This window comes from Vicugna pacos, chromosome 9 (genome assembly GCF_048564905.1).
Source record: "Vicugna pacos chromosome 9, VicPac4, whole genome shotgun sequence".
NCBI classification, from domain to species: domain Eukaryota; kingdom Metazoa; phylum Chordata; class Mammalia; order Artiodactyla; family Camelidae; genus Vicugna; species Vicugna pacos.
In genome coordinates this window covers 16,998,227-17,018,883 of record NC_132995.1, presented here as the reverse complement: position 1 = coordinate 17,018,883, position 20,657 = coordinate 16,998,227, and the positions used below count along the sequence as shown (strand labels likewise).

Below are 20,657 nucleotides of genomic sequence, written 5' to 3'. Positions count from 1 at the left end.
AGCCTGGTTTGTGCAGGTTCCACCAGGCCCAGAGAGGTCAGCTCTGGCTCTCCCAAGCCTCCCGAGATGGCGTCCTCAGCCTGCCCTCTTATGAACATCTTTCCAGTGAGGCTGGCCTTTGTCTGGCCCGGAGACCACCTGTGAACCATTGCCACACGCGCCTCATTGCGACACCAACATGCCCCTTATCTGCCGACCCACGGGTATGGGCCCGATGCCTTGATAACCACTGGGCCGCCGGGCGTACCAGGGCGGGTGACCACAGCCACAGGAAGCGAGGCTGCCTGGGGGAGCACACAGTATGGGGTGGGGTGGGGCGGGGCACAGCCTCTCTCTGATGTGCATGACTTTGGCCCCAGCCAGGCTGGACACTGCTTGGACCCTGAATCCTCCAAGGGTTGAGTGAGGAGCCGGCCAAGCCCTCCTCCCCCTCCTCAGGAATACTTACTGAGCACCTGCTGGATACCAGGCTGCTGCAGGGCCTGTTCCCTCTGCCCTGTCTACGGTTCCAGAACAATCCATCCGGGCTGGTGACCTCTGCCACCCCTCTGTGCCCTCTTCATGTCTGCCCCACCTCTCCCTGCCCAGGCTGTCTCTTTGCTCTGGACCTGTGGTCTCTAAAGGGCCAGAGAAAGTTAAAGAGGCTGCAATAACCTTTGAGGGCTATGCCTTAGCCTCAAGACAATGGCCTCCTGGGCGTCCTGGCCGAAGCTGACCTTGACCGGGGTGGTGGTGGGGGAGCAGGGGGAGGGGGTTGGACGTCCTGCCATTTCTTAGGCAGTCTCTTTCCACTTTAGGAGGCAGAACCTTCTTCCTTACCTAGAGTTGGCCAGATTCCCCCAGGATTCTGGCATGAGGTTCTATGTCATAATTCATAAAGTGATAAGTATTGGTCGTTTTTCATTTTTATGGGTATTTAAAAAATCAGAACTCCCACAGAAGGTAACTGGGCCTTTCTGGCACCCTGTGTTGTCCAGTGATCACTGCCAGGTCCAAAGAAGCAGGCCCCCATCCCCTGGGCAGAGGTCGCCGCGGCCAAGCAGCCAAGATTGCAGGCCCCAGAGCATTGGCCAGGGTTCAAATCCTGGCTCCTCTGCTTGTCAATGGGACAGCCTTGGACAAGTTTCTCAGCCTCTTTGTTCCTCACTTTCTTTGCCTGTAAAAGAGGTGTAACAATAGCCCCTACACGCAGATGGTTGCCATGAGGATGAAATACACCGTACCCTCACTTGCTCTCAGGAGTACCAGGGCCCAGGTCTCTGGAAACGATGTCCACTGCCTCTCTCCCCAGGATGAGCTCCAGAGGGGAGGGCCTCTCCTTCACTGCTGCACCCCGGGGGCTTTAGAACAGTGCCTGGCACACAGTAGGTGCTTAATAAATGCTTGATGAACAAATGGGCTGAAAGAGGAGTGGTCTGACTGACAGACACTCAGGGGTTTTGTCTCCTTGAGTGCTCCCTGGCTTCTCCTTGAAAACAACCAGCTTCCTGTCCACAAAGGTCACTGATGTGTCATTTCTAAGACCCCAGACCCACTGCCCCCGGGCTCCTCCTCATTCCTCCAGATGGTGGCCCCACAAATCTGCCCTCTGGAGAGCTGGCCCATTGGTGTCATTAGACTCTCCTGCCCGAGGCCTAAGGGAACCTGCAAGGGCCAGGCCTGTGTGCTCTCCGGTGGGCAGAGTAAGGGGGCACGCTGCAGGGGCGTGCCTACCACATACCCCCCCCACACACACACTAGACACACGCACACCACACAAACTCAGCACACACACACACCTCATACACACCACACGCACACCACACAAACACAGCACACACATACCACACACACACACACACCATACACTCAAGGCGGGGTCATGAAATACAGCCAGGCCCTGAATGAAAGTGCAGCAGGGCCCCAGGGATCTCTTTCCCTTCCAAATTCATGGACCTCATAAAAGCACAGCCCGAAGGCAGAGTTTCTGTTTCAGGCCAGAACGACAATGGCTGGGAGGTAGGAGGCATGAGCAAAGGAAGCAGGCAGTCTGGGAACAAGCACCTGGAGCTGTCTGGACCAGACTTGCCTGTAAAGGGACGACAGGCAACAGACACCGGGAAGCGTGACTCATCTGCACAGCAGGCCCGGCACCACCAGGCAGCAGGTCAGAAGCCCAGGACTCCACCACTCCCCTCCCAGCCCCGACATCCCATCTGTCGGCGAGTCCTCAGATCCAGCCCCAAACATCCTCCAGCCCACCCTTCTCTCCTCCCGCAGCCCTGTGCCCAGCCCGGCCCCCTCACTGCCCTCCTGCTGCCGCCTCTGTCCACTCGCCACCCAAAGCCACAGTCTCACCAGGTCAAGTCACTTGGCTCACAGACACTCAGAGGGGCGTCTCACCGAGACCTCAGCTGCCACCAGCTCCACTCTTACCCACAAGGACCCGCCCTCTGTGCCCCTCGCCGAGTGGTCAGTGCTGGGCCATCAGCTCCCTTTCCCTTCCTGAACTCCAACTTCTCCCCACAGGTAGTTCTGCCTGTCTGCCTTCCCCTCTGGAACATCAGCTATGCGTCTGGCCCCTGAGGCTACCCCGACCCCCCTGGAAAGTGGGTGCTTCTAAGTCACTGGGAGTGAACCGGCAGACATAGAGCCAGGCCTGATTTCTCCAGGGAGCAGAGGTACTCTTATGAGCCGAGTTATGTGCCCCCAAAATTCATATGTTGAAGCCGTAACCCCAGTGCCTCAGAATGTGACTGTATTTGAGGATAGGGCTTTAGGGCCTTTAAAGAGGTGATTAAATTAAACCGAGGTCATTATAGTGGCCCTAATCCAATCTGACTGACATCCTTACAGGAGGAAAAGATGAGGGCACAGAGATACCAGGGATGTGCGCCCATAGAGGAAAGGCCATGTGAGGACACTCTGCAAGCCAAGGAGAGAGGCCTCAGAAGAAAGCAAACTTGCCCACACCTTGACTTTGTCTCTTCCAGCTCCCAGGACTATCAGAAAACACGTTTCTGCTGCTTAAGCCCCTGGGCTGCGGCATTTTGCTAAGGCAGCCCTGGCACACTAACACAGGCGCCTTCAGGCCAGAGGGATGAGAGGCCCCGGAGCTCTCAGAGAGGCTGTGGCTGCAAACCACCAGGGCCTAAATCACCCTTGACCCGGAAGATGAACCAGAGTCCCACCAGGGTCAAAGCCAAGACCTCAGAGGCCACAGAGAGGATGTGAAGAGCCCCTCCCCCAAGCCAGCTCCAGCCATAGAGCGGTCGCCTGCCAGGAGGGGCCTGCGTCCTTGCAGCAGAAGGGAGAAGCAGAGCCCCCAGCATCCCGCCCCCCTGGCAGGGGTTCTGGCGCCCACCCCCACCCCCAGGAAGGGCTGTCAGTCCGAACCGTCCAGACTGCAGCCTCTTAGAGATTCACTTCTTTCCTCTTCAAAGCATTATGGATTGATTGCCAAGTCTTGCCGTAAATCAAAAGAAAGTCACTACTCATTACCTACTTAGAATTCCCTGAGTTCTTCCCGGGAAACCATTTCTCAGCTGTTTGATCTCTGAGCCACCAGCACTATCTCCAGGCACGCCACCCATCACGGCAGCCACCAGACACTTTCTTCTTCCAGGCTCCTTTCTCAGCACCTAGATGAATTTTTACCTTTCTCCAGTTTCAAGAAGAGCTGCCAAGATAAATGATTCAAAGACTCCAGCTCGTGCTGAAAATATATGGACTGCAGAGAGCCTGTTCTGAACAGCCCCTCACTGAGGGGGAAGGCGGCCACCACACTCCGGCCGAGACTCGCTCTGGCATCTGCACACCCCTGCCTGGGTCTTTTCATCTGTGGGGGAGTGACACTCGTCCAGCTGCAGCCAGTACCAGTGGCCTGTGCCTCCTTGCCTCCTACCCCTCAGCAGAACGTCACCCAGGGCCCAGGGACACACGCCAGCTGGCTGTGGCAAGAAATAGCAAGGAGGTGCCCCATTTGCAAACTGTGTGTTCAGGAGGACCCCCTTTCCCCAGTGCTGCAGCTGGGACCCCGTTTCCCCAGGAACCCCTACCTCACAAAAGGGCTACTCACCACCCAAGGGGTCAGGGCCCAGCTGACATCAGCCTCCTGGACCCAGAGTGCTCATTTTCAGAGCCACCAGCCGGCTCCAGGCTGAGCAGTCAGACCCCACTTCTCTTGCTGGAATGAACACCAAGAAAAAGTGAAACAGCAGAAACAAAGCCCAGCCAGGCCCTGAGCCTAACAGCCATCAGGCAGGGTAGGCAGCAGTGGGATGGGAGCGCTGGACAGGCAGGGCTCTCCACCAACCAGCCCCAGTCACCCCAGGCCCGCCCTGGAGTGATGGCTACAGCTCTGGCCTTTGCCAGGACACCCAGGAGAGCAGCCAGGCAGGCTACCATGCTGATCCTGAGGGTCATGCCATGAGAACAGACCCACCCCAGGCCGGGACACAGAAGGGAGGCAACCCCCATGCCCAAATGAGGGAACCCAAAGTGCTGTCACGAGTGCAGCCCCCAGGGTGGGCATGGCATGCTCACAGGGGCAGCTGCAGGGGGACATACGACGCAGGAGCAGAGGGGAATGAGGAGTTGTGGGCACCGGGGCTCGGCCACCGCAGAGCTGGCTTTTCTAACCAAACGGCGGAATTAACGTGAACGCAGTCAGCTGGATCTGTGAGCAACAGTAACAACGCCAGGTTCCCACAGGTGCTGAAGCCAGGAAAAGCCAGCCTTTGTGGCCAGGGCCTCGTCCACAAGCAGGGGCCATCGTATCATCTGGTCAGAGAAGCAGGGGCCAGGAGGGGACTTGGGTCATGGCAGTGCAGGGGACTGAAGGAACCTAGGACACTCCACAGGAATGACATGCTAGCCCAGATCCCTGGCCCAAGGCCTGTCACCAACATTGGACATAGATCACAGCCAGACAGCAGCAGTCTGGCTCCCAGTCACCCTCGTCTCTTCCATACCTCAAACACCATGCAAGGACACCCAGGTCCCTGAGAACTGCAGGAGCCCCTCTCTGACCGTCCACCCGACCCTGCACCTTTCCCCCTCTCTTCTGGGTTGGCTGAGTGAGGTGGAGGCCACAGCCAAGACCACGGCATGCCCATCCACAGCTGTGAAGGCTCAAAGGCTCACACTGCCCACCCTCCACACCACAGACCGAGGGGAGTCACGGCGCAGGGCACAGAGGCCAGCCTGGCCCCAGGGGCTTGTGCGCGACACAACTCCGGCTTCACAACAGCTCCAGGACACGACACCTGTTGCTGGGACCTCTAAGTGGGAAATCCTCTCTGTGGTTCCATCATAAACTACCTCCAGGTTTTAAAAGCATATGTGCCTGCTGGCAGATACAGAAACGGCTTTCAAAGTTCTTGGACTAAACCCTTCATGACATCTACAGAATTCAGAGTTAGGAGGGAAAAACTCGCAGCCTAGAATAATTGCTCCCACAGGGAGCGTCTTTCTGCACCAGAATATAAGAGGTCTGGATGAGAATTTTCTAAAAATCGGCACCAAACCTTGCAGCAAAATCACAGCCGTCTGCTTGCTCTGGGAGCCAAACAGAAATGACGGCTCCTACAGGGTAATGCCCCGCCAGACGCTCCTGAGACCTGGAGTGATGCTTTCTGATCATTAGGCCCAGACAGGACCAACTCCCCTCCAAAATGGGCCCCTGGTCCACACCCCGCATCCTCACCCCTTCCTATCTGCCACGGCACTCCTTCACAGGGTGTATAGAAAAGCAGGAAAGCTATTCTGGGTTGGGGGTGAGGGAGAACCAGCTCAGAGGCCTGGGGGCATCTGGCAGGTAACCTGTAAAGGAGTAAAGCTGACCAGAGATTTACACACAAAATATGAAAAACAGTCCTTTTTATTTTTCCCCCATAGCTCTCTCATTTTTCTTTAAATACATGACCCTTTGACTATCTTTTTTTTTCTCCCTTCTTTTGATAGAAACACTGATATGAAAAACCTTTCTCAACTATGAAAGAAGCAACAGCATAGGAACCATGACAAAGGGCGACAAAAAGGGTCTGCCTTGGTGCTGGGGGAGGCAACAGGGAGGGGCAGGGCCTGCGGCATATGCCCCAAAGGCTATCCCACCCCCACTGGGTTGCTGCTCTGTGGGAGTTCCCAGGATACTGTAAATATCAATTTCTAGGGAAACCCAGAAGTCTCGATTTTTAATTGCTGACTTAAAACAACTAAAACAAATTAAAAAATCCCATCGTGTAAACCAAACTAAAAATGCTGCCTGTGCCCTGGGTCCAGCCCAAAGGCTACCTATCAGTTAATCTCTAGACATTGTCTTGCTAGAAAATTTCTCCTGGGAAGTGAGAGACAGGGAAACCAGAGGTTCTCCCCCAACATGATCCTAACCTGACAGAAGCTTCTGGAAACCCATAGGGGCTGCAGCCCACTCTCCCTGGGGCCCCGGGGGGAAGGCAGGTCGGCTAACAGGGTATGGCCAAAGCCAGCGCCAGCAGTGCCCAGTGTAGGGGCGATGTCTCCCACCGCCAGAGAAAGGAGGCCCTGCCCTGCAGCACCCCCTGTGTGGCTCACACCCTCTTCTCAGCTCCTCTGGGTGGCTCATCTGGACAGCAAATCCACAGGCAATCCAAACCATCATCCTGCCTTCTGGGCCTGAGCAACAGCACCCTGCGTCTTGGGGGTCAGTCAGTCAGCTCTCGGTCAGTGATGAAGAAGGAGGTCTCCATGTGGGAAACGGGAGGCAACTTGGAGAGAGTCTCCAGCCCACGCCTTTGCGGGGTCCATGAGGACAGCACATCTGAAGAGCAAGAGCAGAGACGTGGATGGAGAAGGGGCCATGATGGGAAGGGGCTCTCTAAGAAGTCAGGCGTGGTGGCCGAGTTATAAAATGGGCACCATCAGAGAGCCTCAGAGCTGCTGGAGGAGGGTGACAGGAGGTGAACGGGCAGACAAGTTGGAGAATTTTCCACTGACGCAGAAGTGGGAATTATGAAAGAAAAGATGAGAGCCCAGAGGCAGCGGCCAGGGACCCAATACGTGTGAAACAGGAATTTCAAAGGCGGCCCTGAGGTGAAGAAAGGTTTCACTTTTCAGATTAGAGAACCGGTTCCCAGACCTGTCTGCACAGCTGCTGGTGCTAGTGGGTCACATTAGCTCCTGTGACTGACAGGAAACACAGAGGCTGTGACACTGTCACTTGGGTGTGCACATGGCCACTGCCTCTGGCCTGTCCTCTGTGGGCAGCCCAGCCTCGCTGGTGGCCAAGCTGCTCCCGACTCCACAGCACTGGGGCCACCATCACCGGACCTGTCACCTGTATCATAGTCAAGCTCGTCTGGTCCGTGTGTAGGTGTGACTGCTTCTCTGCTCTGCCTCTCACTGGCCTAGGTCAGAATACACCTGATCTGCGTCTCACCACCTGGGTTGTGCAGCCCCCCCCGCAACAACCTGCCGCCCGGCTGGAGAACCGTCGGCCCAGCTCATGCCTCTTCTCAGGGAGCGGCCTCCAGGGCCCGCAGCCCAGCGGGTGAGGCGCGCGGGATGGTAAGTCCCAAAGCACGGCTGAAACACAGAATCCGCAGGAAACACTGCTACTCTCCGGAAGCCTGTAAGCGCCAGGCAAGAAAATTAAAAGTTCCCTGGAAAGGGGAAGGAATATGATTTGCCTAAGATCTCTGGCAACAATGGAGGAAACGTTTCCATGGAACAAAGACTCAATACCCAGTCAAGCCATCCTTTACACGGGAGGCAGCGAAAGGACTCTCCAACCTGCAAGGTCAAACTCAATGCATTAGGGGGAAGGGAAAACAAGGGACGAAACAGGGGTCCACACTGGATTCAGTAAGATAATGAAGTCTAAATAACTGTTATTAAAATAATTATAAAATTATACAAATGCTGAAAATAATTGATGGAGAGAAAAGTTATTTAAACGCAAATTCTACAATAAAAGTGGCATGCATCCACTTTTGATCAATTAAAAAGAGATCAAAGGAAATGCTGCCAACTTTCCAAAGACAGAAAAAAAATTTCAAAGCCAGAAACACGGAACAGAAACCAGAAAGCACCAAAGGAGACTCTGAATGAGAGCACAAACATACTTGTCAGTCATCATGACAGATGTGAATGGCTCTCCTAATACGGGGAGGGGCCCCATTTGGAACAAGTAAACTGCAGCTGATGAACAAAGTTGAAAATAAAGCAGTAAGCAAAGATACACCAGGAAAAGGCAACAAAGCATTTAACAGGAAAACCAGTAGCAGAGAAAGTCAGATTTCAGACCTAACAGGCATCAAACTCTGTGCCTCAAGCAAGTCGATATGGAAATGAATCAAACAAAATCTATTAGGAATCACAAAGAGGGATTTGTAAAACCATCTCTCCTCATCTTAAATATGCAAACATAAGGAAGAAGGCAGAAAACTGGAAAGATAAAAAAAACCTGATTTAATGTACACCAAAATATGTACTCTACAAATAAAAAATAAACATTTCCCAATACTCCATTAAATGTTCACAAAAATATTTCTAAATAGGCCACAAAGAAAAATCTCAAAATTAAGGAAAATAAAATTTACATAGCCTGCATTCTCTCACTACAACAGTGATAAAACCAGAAACTAATAAACAAAAAGTTAACCAACCACATCTACCTAGAAATGAAAAGAAATGCTCTTGGTTCATTTTTGGGGTCAAAAAACAAATCAATCAAAACTTCTCAGAATAGATAAACAAGATTGTACTGTATAGCACAGGGAAATATATACAAGATCTTGTGGTAGGTCACAGTGAAAAAGAAAGCGGCAATGAATATACGTATGTTGATGTATAACTGAAAAACCGTGCTCTACACTGGAAATTGACACAACATTGTAAACTGACTATAACTCAAAAAAAAAAATTCTTAGGACATGATCAAGGCAGCATTCAAAAATATATTAGCTAAAATTCACTTATATTGAAGAAGAAAAAAATGAAAATAAACTAAGATTCAACTTAAGCACATTAAAAGATCGATGTTCAGAACAAGGTCAGGAAGGGAGGAGAAAGGAATTAATAAAACAGGGACTTTGTGAGTTAAACAAGCATAATCAATAAATACATTTAATAGCTGATTTTATGAAAATACCAGTAAAACTGGTACACTTCTGGCAATGCCATCAATAGAAAAAGAACATGAATGCATAATACTAGTAACGAGAAAGGAAACACAACTATAGATATAGAGAGGATATTTTTAAAACTTAAGAGAATAAAATCGATAACTCGGTTTAAAGAAGCTTAAAATCCTTGATGAAGAGAAAAACTTTCCTGGAATATGTACTGTACTGACTCTAAGAGGGACAAAGTCGGAATAAAACTCTCTCATAGGAAAGTCTGAAAAGGTATCAAAGAAATTTTCCCCAAAGAAACAACAGGTTTTGATAGTATCAAAAGACTTCTTTATACCTTCAAGGGACAGACAGGCCCCATGGTTTTTTTTGGGGGGGGGTGGTAGTTAGATTACTTATTTACTTTTTTTAGTGGCGGTATTAGGGATTGAACCCAAGACCTTGTGCATGCTAAGCACACATTCTACCACTGAGCTACGCCCTCCCGCCCTATGCTTTCTAAATTGTTCCAGAAAACAGAAGAAAGTGGAGAGCTTCCCAAATCATGAATGATCTCAAACTGTGATCTCACAATATGGCTAAGAGAGGTTTAAAAAAATTATATACCTCAATCCCCTATTTTGAGCCTATATCCCATGCTAGTAAAAAGACTAACATCAAAACAATCAGTATGATGCTTACTAGACATCCTGTTCTATACATCGTACATACATTAATTCACCAAATCCTCCCAACTGTCTTACGAAGTGCTATTACTATCCTTTCTTCCAGAGGAAGAAACTGAGGCACAGTACGTGGCACAGCTGGGATCCAAACCCAGGTCACCAGTCGCTAAAGACCGTGCCCTAACTACTAAAGAATCCTGCCTCTCCATTTCGGTCCTGCAGTGTATTAAAACAGCAACCCACCACAACAAAGCAGGGCACGCCAGGGATGCCACACTGGCTCTGCACCGGGAAGTCTGGCCATAATGTTCACCTATGGTACACCTAGCGCCCAACCTTGGTATCTAAGACCATGCTCCAGTAAAAGGAACCAGGGCTTCTTGGGGAAATGGTGGATTCGAGGGTGGAGCAAGGGATGTACAAGATGAGCCTGGAGCATCCTGCAGGGCCAGAAAGTAGGGAAGTGCTCAAAAAGCAAAATGATGGGATGTGTCAGGAGCCAAATGAAAGAGCCCCCAGTGGCCAAGCTGGAACGATTTAAGCAACAAAATGATATAATAATTGAATTACAACCCAAAGTATGAAATACATATCCATGAATCCATACAGATATAAGTAAATAAATGGTTGATAAATAAATGAACAGGAGACAAGAGACAAACCACCCGTACAGAAGAATTATAGTGAATGCAGATACCCCCCGCCTAAGTCCCCACTCCTTCAGCACGGGCTATGTACAGGGACTTCCTTCTGAAGAGTACACGGGGAGGGGGAAAATGAGCAGGTCTGCAGTGGAGAATCCTGACGGACACCACCTCAGTCAGGTGACCAAGGCCAACATCAGTGATAAGAGATAAGGCTGATCACATGCACCCTTAATACCCTGAGATAGAAGTGGCACTCTGCCTCTGTGGTCCTCCTCCCAGCGACACGTATCTCCAGTCTAACCATGAGAAAAACATCAGAAAAACGAAAACTGAAAGACAGTCGACAAAACACCTCACCCGTATTGCTCAAAACTGTTAAGGTCACTGAAAACAAGGAAAGCTGGAGAAATGGCCACAGCCGAGGGGAGCCAAATGTAGGAGACACCCAAATGTAACGTGGGGTCCTGGAACAGAAAAAGGATATTCGGTAACAGCTAAGGAATCTGGAATAAAGCATGGGTTTTTTTTTTTTTTCAGGGGATAATTAGGTTCATTTATTTCTTTCATTTATTTTTAATGGAAATCCTGGGGATTGAACCCAGGACCTTATGCACACTAAGTATACACTCTACCACTCTGTGCATTCTATCATTGAGCTATACCCTTCCCCGCTTAAGTATGGGTTTTAGATAATAATAATGTATCAATACTGTTTATGAGTTGTGACAATGTACCATAATCATATTAGCAATAAGGGGAAAAAGAGAACTGTCTGCAATATTCCTGCAACTTTTCTGTGATCTAAAACTGTTCTAAAGTAAAAAATTTATTAATTGCTTAAAACACACACATAAAAGGCCAAGGGAGACGCTAAAAATACAGCAGATAAAATTCAACATCCTTTCCTGATAAAATCTCCTACCTAGTAAGCCAGGGAGAAAACAGTACTTCCTTAAACTGATGATAAATATTTATCGAAAATCAACAGTCGGCACCAAGTTCGATGGTGAAACGCTAGAGGCAAATCTATAAAGATGCCTGCCGGCTCCACTGTTACTTGATGGGATTCTCAGGGGCAATTCCCCTGGCATCTGAAAAGAAAACACCTATTTTGGTTGGCTTTGCCCCCAGAAGCTCTAATTAGGGCTGCACCAACCAGACTGCACGTGTGCAGGAGGCTCTTCCCTCTGGCTCTCTGCTCAGCTCTCCCGCTGGATATCAGGCTAGTTTGCACCCCAAATGTGCCCATTTCTCAGTTACTTGTCGAGGCAGAATGAGCAATCGCAGCTTTAAGTCACGGATCCCCACAGCCTCTCTGCCCTCAAGGCTCAGCTACACTCTCAGACACTGTGCTCTGCCGAACCTCACGGTTCCACTCTCTGATGTTAGGTCTGTAGACAGAGCAGGACCTGCCCTGCCTGGTACTGGTGGCCCAGGACGAGGTAGAGGTGGCTCAGAGCTCCCAGGACTTCTCCGCAGGGGTGGCCCTGACTCTCAGAAAGTGCTCGGCTCAAATACACCAAGGCGTGGCTGGCGGGGTGCAGGGCTCGGGCTGCCTTCCTGAGGGGTGCACCAAACAGCTGGGGGTTTCCTGGCCCTCTCGTGGTGGGCTGTGTGTGGCCCATCTCCAACAGCCGAGGAAGTGCTGGCAGGAAACCCGCATCAGCCTCACAACACCAGGCGAAGAGCCGGTTTCGCCACATCGAGACCTGGGGGTCTCAGCGGCCCAGCCGCAGCCCCCTCCCTCGAAGTGGTAAATGAGGGTAAGTGAGAGCTGTGTCTGCTGCGGAGAGAGCAGGGCACTCACTGGCCACAGACGGTGACCAGGCCCACGGACAAGGCTCCAACACGTCTGTTTTTACCCAGGGGCTCTGGTCTCAGAGGTTGCCTGGACCTAGACCTGCCCTAGAGGCCCCAAGCAAAAGTCTAGCACCTTGCCTGGGTAGTAAACTGAGGGCGGCCTCACTGAGGTCCAGGCTTGCCTCAGCTGAGACCAGATTAGGTCGGACCAATCCCAGGTAACCGGAAGCTGTCCATTTCCAGAACCTCCAGAAGGTGGGAAGTAAGGGCCTCTCGGTGACATCTACCACCAACGAAACCTGGATCCTCAGCATGAGCCTTGTGGGGTGGCCACAGACGTACAGGGCCATGTGTGACCACCACGCCCAGCGCACCAGGCAGGGAGAGCCCGGGGCCAGACCCAGAGTGAGGGGAGGGTGACGCAGGCCCAGGCCTCTGAGAGACGGCCCCTCAGGGGTTACAGTGTACCACGAGGGATGGACAGCGAAAGAAGAGGGTGCTAACCTGCAAAGGCTCAGTGGTCTCCCAGCGTGGGAAACGCAGCTCCTGCAGATCTGACAGAGAAGCTGGTCCAGACCAGCAGGGGGGTGAGGGGGGATGCAGAGAGTAAAGGGTAGGCTCAAGGGTCAGCTGTGCCAGGAGAGACCAGAAAAGGTCTGCCACAGCTGCCTGCGCTTTCTGTAGCCACAATCACCACGGCTTAGTAGGGCTGTGGGGCTTCCCATCAACTCTCCCACCTTCCAATTCTCCTCACTGGAGCTGAATTTTCTAATCCTCAGGAAAAACAAAAAACAAACAAAATATGGGCCTTGTTTAATAAGAACACAGCAAGGGTTTTGCAACCTGCTCCCTGGGGCGGGTAAACTGAAAGATCAACCACCTGATCCAGCCCCACGTGGCTGGGAGGGAATCTGTGTGCGGCGTGGTGTGTGGTATCCGTACGTGGTGTGGGGCGTGGGTGTGTGTGTGTGTGTGTGTGTGGTATAAGTGGTGGGGGAGGTGCGTGTGATGTGTATGTGTGCGGTGGTGTATGTGCGGGGAAGACCCCTCCACCTCCAGCCTGGGGAGAAGCCCCTCAGGCCGGGTCCCCATCTCCTCACCCACAGTCCGGACCCAGCAGGCACACTAAACACACAAGAGTTGTGACTCACTCCATCTGGCCAAAGGGCAGAGAAGAAGCAAGGGGACTTTGAGCACATAGCAGCCTAACCTGGCAGTTTGTCATTAACAAAGATCGAAAAAAACCAGGGGAGTATTATTGTGGGCTCTGCCTGTGACAGAGCACAGGAAAACCCAGGCCTTGTCAAGGGTCTCCAGATGGGGTCAGAGGGGTCTGCCCAGAAGGACCCCAGGCCAGGGAGGAGGACGACACCTCACAGATCTTCTGTCTGTTAAATGCCTCCCTCAACCCCCACGGAAGCTGCCATGAAAGGGCCAGAAAAGTCCCATTCACAGCCTGGAGAGAGAACGAGCGAGCATGATTTCAATTACGGTCCCAGACTGTCAAAAACATCAAGTTATTAATCTCCTTGTGGCAAATGTGAACCGGGACCTGCTTACACAGCCAATTGAGCATGCTCTAAATTAGTGTATGCAGGTAATTGATTCAGCTGCCAGCCCCATGCCAGCCAGCTACAAGCCAGTGATGCCGCTAACATTAAATAATACGAGGCGGTAAAATGGACTGCCTGATTGGGCCTGCAGTCAGATGCTGTTAGCGCCCGATTTACCCAAACATTAACGTCTTATTGGCTTAACGCAATTTACTACACCTCAATTGTGGAAAATGATTTTCATTTCCTCTGGAACCCGGTTCACGGGCACCGCACAAAGGAGGAGTCTTAATAAATGCCATCAGCTCACTTCCTTTTTTCTAACGTGCCCTCAAGATTTTAAGACAAACCTTTGATAACAGAACAAAACAAAACCAAAAAATGAGGCTTAGAACTGGGTCTCTTGGGGAGGGAGGGTATAGCTCAGTGGTAGGGCACATGCTTAGCATGTTCAATCCACAGTACTTCCTTATAAATAACTAACTAAATAAATGAAAAACCTAATTACCACCATTTCAAGTTTAAAAAAAATTAAACTAAATAACTAAATAAACTTAAAACAAAAAAACTAGGTCTCCTAGTCAGCAGACCCTGTCTGAGTCCGAGCACCACTATCTCAATGGTACGCCCTCCTTCCAGAAAATCAGCCCCGTCTCCTCCCCCACCCCCACCCTGACACAGGAAGTCCCTGCCCTTCTTGTCCTGTGTCCCTCTGTGGGGCTGGAGTTGGCCATGCTCCCCGAAGAACGTCCAAAAGGTTCTAAGAAGTTCTTCTGACCCAGGGATTGGTGGCCTCACCGGAGTCGCTGCCCTGGGCCTTCCCAGGCATCAGTCCAGCCTGTGTTAAGAGGGCTACGCCCCCTGGGGAGCCGCCACCTGCTTTAGAAGAGATTTCATTTTCCCACTGGGTTAAGAGAATGCTGGAGTTCACAGTGGCAGAGAGGACAGCAGAAAAACGGTTCAGGACATTTCCTTCTCTCTTGCGTTCATCCATCTAACCCACCCACTCGTGTTTCCTGGCAGCAACTATGGGGCGGATGCTGCCAATAAATGAGACGGAGCCTCCAAGAAGAAGCCCCCAGGCTCTCAAGGATGCAGACACAGAGCAGCATCGCCCGGCTACCTGGGCAGTGACAGAGACATGCCAGGGGAGGAGAACGAGCTGCGCAGAGACATCAGCCCACCTGGCCACTGCAGATGCCCCCCGGCTTTGGCTGGCACTGGCAGTGGGGGTGGGGTGTCCTTCTTAAATCTGGCCAGAGACACCCCAAGATGCAACAATGTCCCAGGACAATGGTTTTCCCACTGTCTCTGGAGGTCGACACTGCCTGTCCTCAAGGGTCACCCCACCCTTCAGGAAGAGATTGTACCTCTTGTTCTCAACATCTCTGCCTCAGCTTTTCCCTGGCGGGAAACCCCTCTCCACCCTCCACCCCAGGAATCCTCCTGCTCTCAGCTCTCAGGGACCCACAGATCAGGTGGCCCCCCTGCTGGGCTGAGGCTGCGAGGGCAGGTGCTGCGAACTCTCTGTATCCCCTCTGCCAGCCACAGTGGGGGGCACGGCACATAGTAGGTGCACAATGGTGCACACAGGCACGTTGAGCTGGACTAATGCCACTCAGGGCAGCTGCTTCTGGCCGAGAGCCTCAGGATCATTTCTCTGAGAGCCTCGTCCTCAGAGGAGGCAGCAGTGGGGCCGACCTGGGATGAGGGGTGGTGGGAGAGGCTGAGCAGTTTTGTAGTCAAACATAAGATCTCCCCAGAGCTCAGCTTAACAAGAGACTCTCCACCAAATAACAGCCAAATGCAATGTGTAGACTCTGGATCCCAACTCACACAAATCAACTCTAAAAGATAATTTTAGACAACGTGGACCAGACGTTGATAATATTAAGGATTGGTGTTAAATTACTTAGATGTGATAATGACACATTGGTTATGTGAGAAGGAAAAAAATATCCTTATCCACTGAGACACCCACTGACGCATTTACAGGTGAGATGACATGATGTCTGGGGTTTGGTTTTAAATTCCCAGCAAAACAAAACTAAACAAAAACACCCTGACGGGGACTCCGCCATTCATCATTCTCTTCTATCGGGGGGTGGGGGGACAGCTATTTAGAATATTGCAACAAAAGAAAAAAAAAGACCTCCATTACCTTGGGTGGGGCAGTAGGGAGCTGGGGGTGGTGTTCCCCGGACCAGAGCTCACACGCAGGCCTGTCAGGCTCAGGGACACTGAGTGGGAGGACGGCCCAGGCCCCTCCCAGGAGCCACCTTCCAAGCTAAACCTCCTGCAGCGCCGGGCACAATGCAGCCCATGGCAGGACTCCATACTGGGGCAAGCGTGTCCTGCTCCACCTTCTGGGTTATTTTATTAGAAGCATCAGTTGTGGGGGAATATGGGCAAATTCAGTTGGGAACAGGTTTCTGGGGCAGTGCCAATCTGAGGGACCCACCGCCCAGCCCACCTTGCTGGCAGCCCTGCAGAACTCCTCCTGTCCCGCTTTGGGGGAGAGGTGGGGCCAGGATCCTGGGACTCCCAGAGCAGACACCGCACTGCAGCAGGAGACTACAGGGAGGCGAGACCTGGGATGGTGCCACGTGCCCATCCCCATCCTCCCCTGTGGGCGTGATAGAGCTGGGTCCTCGTTCATGCCCCCTTCTGAGAATCCACGGCAGTGGAGCCATCCAGGCCATGTCAATCTCTTACGTCTCTTAAGAGCAGAGAAATATAGAAGCTCCCTGTTCAGAACTCCTATCAGGGCTAGACTTTGAGAAAGACACCTATTCCTGAGCCACGTGTTGGTGACTGTACACGCCCGCGATGCCCACTGCCAACTCCGTCCGCACCTCACCCTCCCCTGCACTGTTAAGGCAGGCAGGTCAGAAAGGCTGGGGGACGAGGGGGCAGAGCATGCCCTGGGGGTACCTGGGGAGGACCTGGGTGGGGAAGGGGCAGTAGACCTCTTCAAGCTCAGACAGCTCAGGGTGGAGGGTACCAGGTAAAAACTCAACACTTCTGACACCAAATGTATAGGTTTTCCACACTAAAGCAATTCTCCAATTCTCCCTCTGACACTTACTGCCGGAGTTAGGACAGACCCCACAGGTTATGGGCCCAGTCCCACAAAACTGCCCCCTCTTCAAGGCACCAATCACAAGTCCGGGCCCCCATTACCTCTGACTGACTGGCCTTTCATCAGGGGTTCACACGAAACCCAGCTTTGGGTTTCATAACGGGCTAGAATGGCTCACAGAACTCAGGAAAACACTTTACTTACTATTACCGCTTTATTATGATGGATACAACTCAGGGAGAACCAATGGCAGAGAGGCACAGGCACCATGGGGGAGGGGCACGGAGCTTCCTCTCCAGATGCTCCACCCTCCTGGCACCTCCACATGTTCACCAACCCGGAAGCTCTCCAAACCCTGTGGTTTAGGGTCTTCCAGGCAGTTCAATTATCTCCTGAGATGCAGGACTGGTTAAATCTTTGGTCAGAACTCAACCTCAAACTCTAGATCCTCTCCTCTCCTCTCCTGGGAGTTCGGGGCGGGGCTCAAAATTCCCGCCCTCTAATCACCTTGTTGGTTCCTCTGGCAACCAACCCCATCCTCCAGGAGTCCCTCATTAGCATAAACTCAGGTTGGGTGGAAAGGGGTTTATTACAAATAACAACAGACATTCTTCTCTATCACTCAGGGATTTTCAAAGGTTTTAGTGCCAGGAACTGGGGGCAGAGACCAAATTCGCGTTTCTTATTATGTCACAGGGGGAGAAGTGGCAGCCTCTTTGGTGTCCTCTCCCCCAGTGGGGCTTCCAGCTGGGGCACTCACTGGTGGGAGACACTGGAACGGGGACTTCCCGCCCCAGGACATAGGCAGGAAGGGAGCCACTGGAGCATGCTGACCCAGGGGTCCTGGAGCGGGGCAGAGGGGCTGGCCAGACCACACCCATCATAGCAGGGCATCGAGGAAGGCCCCTGGGGGACACCAGGCTTCCGGCAGTCTAATTGGAGCTGAAGGACGATGGAAATCTCCAGAACGCTTTATGAGCCACTTAACCATCCCGTGACCCAGCAGTCCAAGCACCACAGACATAATGGCAGTGTTTACACATAAACATGGCAAGCTGTTTTACTAGCAGCTTTCAGAGTCACAATAGCGGCTATTTGGTAAGGTTTCCGGCAAATTGCAGAAACCAAGTCCAAGAGTGGAGTGATGGGGCACTAAACCACCCTGAAAAGTCATCAAAGACCATTACCATCAAACACTCTGCCAAGAGCCAGGGAGGTGGCCGCAGTCGGAAGAAAAATCTTCTTTGCCCACAACGCCGAAGCCCGGCTCCTAATTCCTACTCAATCTGTGTGTGGTGGTGCTGCGTCTCATCTGTTACTTGCTCAGGGTCATAAATTGCTGGGGGGTTTTTTATTTTAACATTTTAATCTTTCCCAGAGAAACACAGGAGCTTACCTTTCCATCTCATATTCTTTCATTCCCACTTTTACAGCCTTCATTACCTGGAGGATGGATATTAAGCACAGACATTTGTATTATGGAGATAAGTAACACTGCCTTATAAATAATGTATAGCACTTTTTCAAAAGAATCTCTTCTTTAAAAAAAAAAATATGTGCACACAGTGGTGCAGAAATGTGACAAATTAGAACTTTTTTTTGTAAAGCTCCAAAGCCACACAGTTTATTTAAACCACCCTGGAGCATTTATATTCGGAAGCCAACAAACACCTCACTCGGCAGGCAAGTAAAGATTTAACCAAGGCGTGTTTGGTGAATCCTTAATGCTCAGGGGGCTGTAACAACTATCCTAAAAGGGTCCCTTCCTTATAAAGCACAGAGAAAATGAACTCACACAAGAGGTTCTGGTGCTTCCAATGACCCCCGTCTGTCTCCTGACACAAAGCAGCAAATGTCAGTGAGCAAGCGCTGGGCTATCCCAATCGCCAGGAACTTTTTCAAGAAATCCACTTCCTTACTTGCTCCTGCTCCTCAGGTATAGAGTGTGAAGGTTTGGGAAAGAACCATGAGAAGGTGTCTTCAGAAAACGGATGATGGTATTAAATGAGCCTGAATCACGGTTGAGGACCAAAGATTCTTTAAGAGAAGCTGGGACTGCCGGAACACCAGGAAGGAGACCCCGATCCTTCCGGACTTCTTGCTGGGAAATTCCCTGAGGGTGGGTCCCTTATGGTGAGGAACTGAGGCAGGGCCTCTGCCCCCACTGCCCTGTCCCCGCTGGGGAGCAGTGAAGACTCAACACCCCACCTCCAGCCTGCAGCGACACTTCCTGCCTGCTGATGTGGCCATGGGGACCAGAGTCACCCCAGAACCGATCATCTCAGCACTGTCCTCTTGCCCCACACAGAGCATTGCTGCTTCCCCAACCCACCCGGAACAGCATCTTCAATGAGCCAGTGCCCAGCTTACCTCCCGGTGGGCATCGCTGGAGATTTTATTGGTGTAGCGCAGGACCTCCAGCTCCATGTCCGTCTTAAAGACCCGGCTGCAGAGAGGAGAAAAACGAAACAGCGAGTCGGTGACTTCCAGTGACTTCCTACAGGGAGACCTCCACACTCTGTCCAGCCTGGGAAGGAGCACAGGGCTGCAGATGGGCTGCTGGGGTGTGGGGTGGGGGTAGGAGGGGCCACCAAGCCCCAGGAGCAAGAAGCTGCACTGAGCATGGTCCATCCCCACCCATGCCAGCCTCAGGTGTGCAGGATGTCTGCAGGTACAAGATCTGGAAGCCGCTGTGGGTGGCAGAAGCCCAGATTCTGTAGCCAGACACACCCTGCCTCGCTGAGACTGTTTGCTCATCTATTAAATGGGGATACAATCTACATGGCAAGGCTGCTAGACCTGAGTCTTAAGTGTGCTGACTCCCAGGACTCTGCCCAGATGGCTGAAGAGTCCTCCCATTTCCTCCCCACCCCACCCCACCTCCATCTGTCAGAAGGTGCTCTGGAAAACCCTGGGACTCAGGCCCCCTGCATGAGGCTGGGTGGGGGTGGGAATGGGGGTGGAGCAGTGCCGTCATTTCCAGCCCTGTGTGCAAATGTGAACGTGGAAACAGCAGGTCTGCAGAGAAGCACGAGACTACGAGCAATGAGGGAGGGCGCTTTCTGTGGGGCAAGGCAGTGCAACCAAGAGAACCTGCTGTCCCTTCAAGGCTCAGCTGTGCCTCCTGCCAACTGAACTCCAGGGGAGTCCTCACAATAAACTCATGTTAATTTGCCCAAATTTAGTTAGCTTTCCAGTCTTTGCAATCAATCTCAACTCCAAGACTTCTTCAGGGAAGCTACATAAATAGTCACTTTCATACTTCTACCCATTTCACGTAAGCAACTCCAGGTCTCGGGCAGCCCTACCCAGTCCTTAAGTGCACAGAGTCCTCGGTGCATCCCCATGGCCCACTCTGCTCCCTTTACGAGAGGTGACCTGCCTTCACTAAAGCTCCCACATGGCCACCTCCCCCTCTCACAAAGGGAACGCACTCAAGATCAGCAGAGCTGAATGTCTGACGGTGGCAGGTTAGCGCCTGCACCTCCATCCATAGTGCACCTCTCATCCAGCCACCATCCACCTCTGAACTGTGATGGCCCTGAGCTGGCCTCAGCCCAGACAGGCTGAGGACAGTGGAAAAGGGGCTCCCACCCCCATCACAGGCAGCCACTGACACACGCTGTCTCCATGGTGCCCAGCTGGGACAGCCAGCCACTCGTCACTCAGGAAGTGAGGACGGCATCTTCCAGCACAGTGACGCCTTCCTAAGACTATAAAATCTTCCGGGGACTGTGGGAAAGACAAACCCCCATCCCACTGAGATTTTGTTCAAAACTTCTTTCTCGAGGCACAGACCCTGAAGCCTAAGCCTGCTC

General features: G+C 51.9%; 1 protein-coding gene and 1 long non-coding RNA gene across 3 annotated transcripts in view; both read right to left on the bottom strand.

The window, feature by feature from the left end:
* The window catches only part of PEPD (peptidase D), a 108,698-nt gene that overhangs the window by 46,176 nt on the left and 41,865 nt on the right, over window positions 1-20,657 (bottom strand). For both annotated transcript variants that reach the window (XM_006212186.4, XM_072967254.1), the window contains exons 8-9: window positions 19,210-19,285; window positions 18,236-18,282 (exon numbers count right to left, since the gene is read on the bottom strand). In XM_006212186.4, coding sequence (XP_006212248.1) covers window positions 18,236-18,282; window positions 19,210-19,285 — 123 coding nt within the window. The remainder of the gene's footprint in view (window positions 1-18,235; window positions 18,283-19,209; window positions 19,286-20,657) is intronic.
* Window positions 890-4,006, bottom strand: LOC140698438 (uncharacterized). Its single transcript, XR_012076224.1, has 2 exons — window positions 3,481-4,006; window positions 890-1,156 (listed from the first exon to the last, which is right to left on the bottom strand). It is a non-coding gene; the product is annotated as an uncharacterized lncRNA (long non-coding RNA).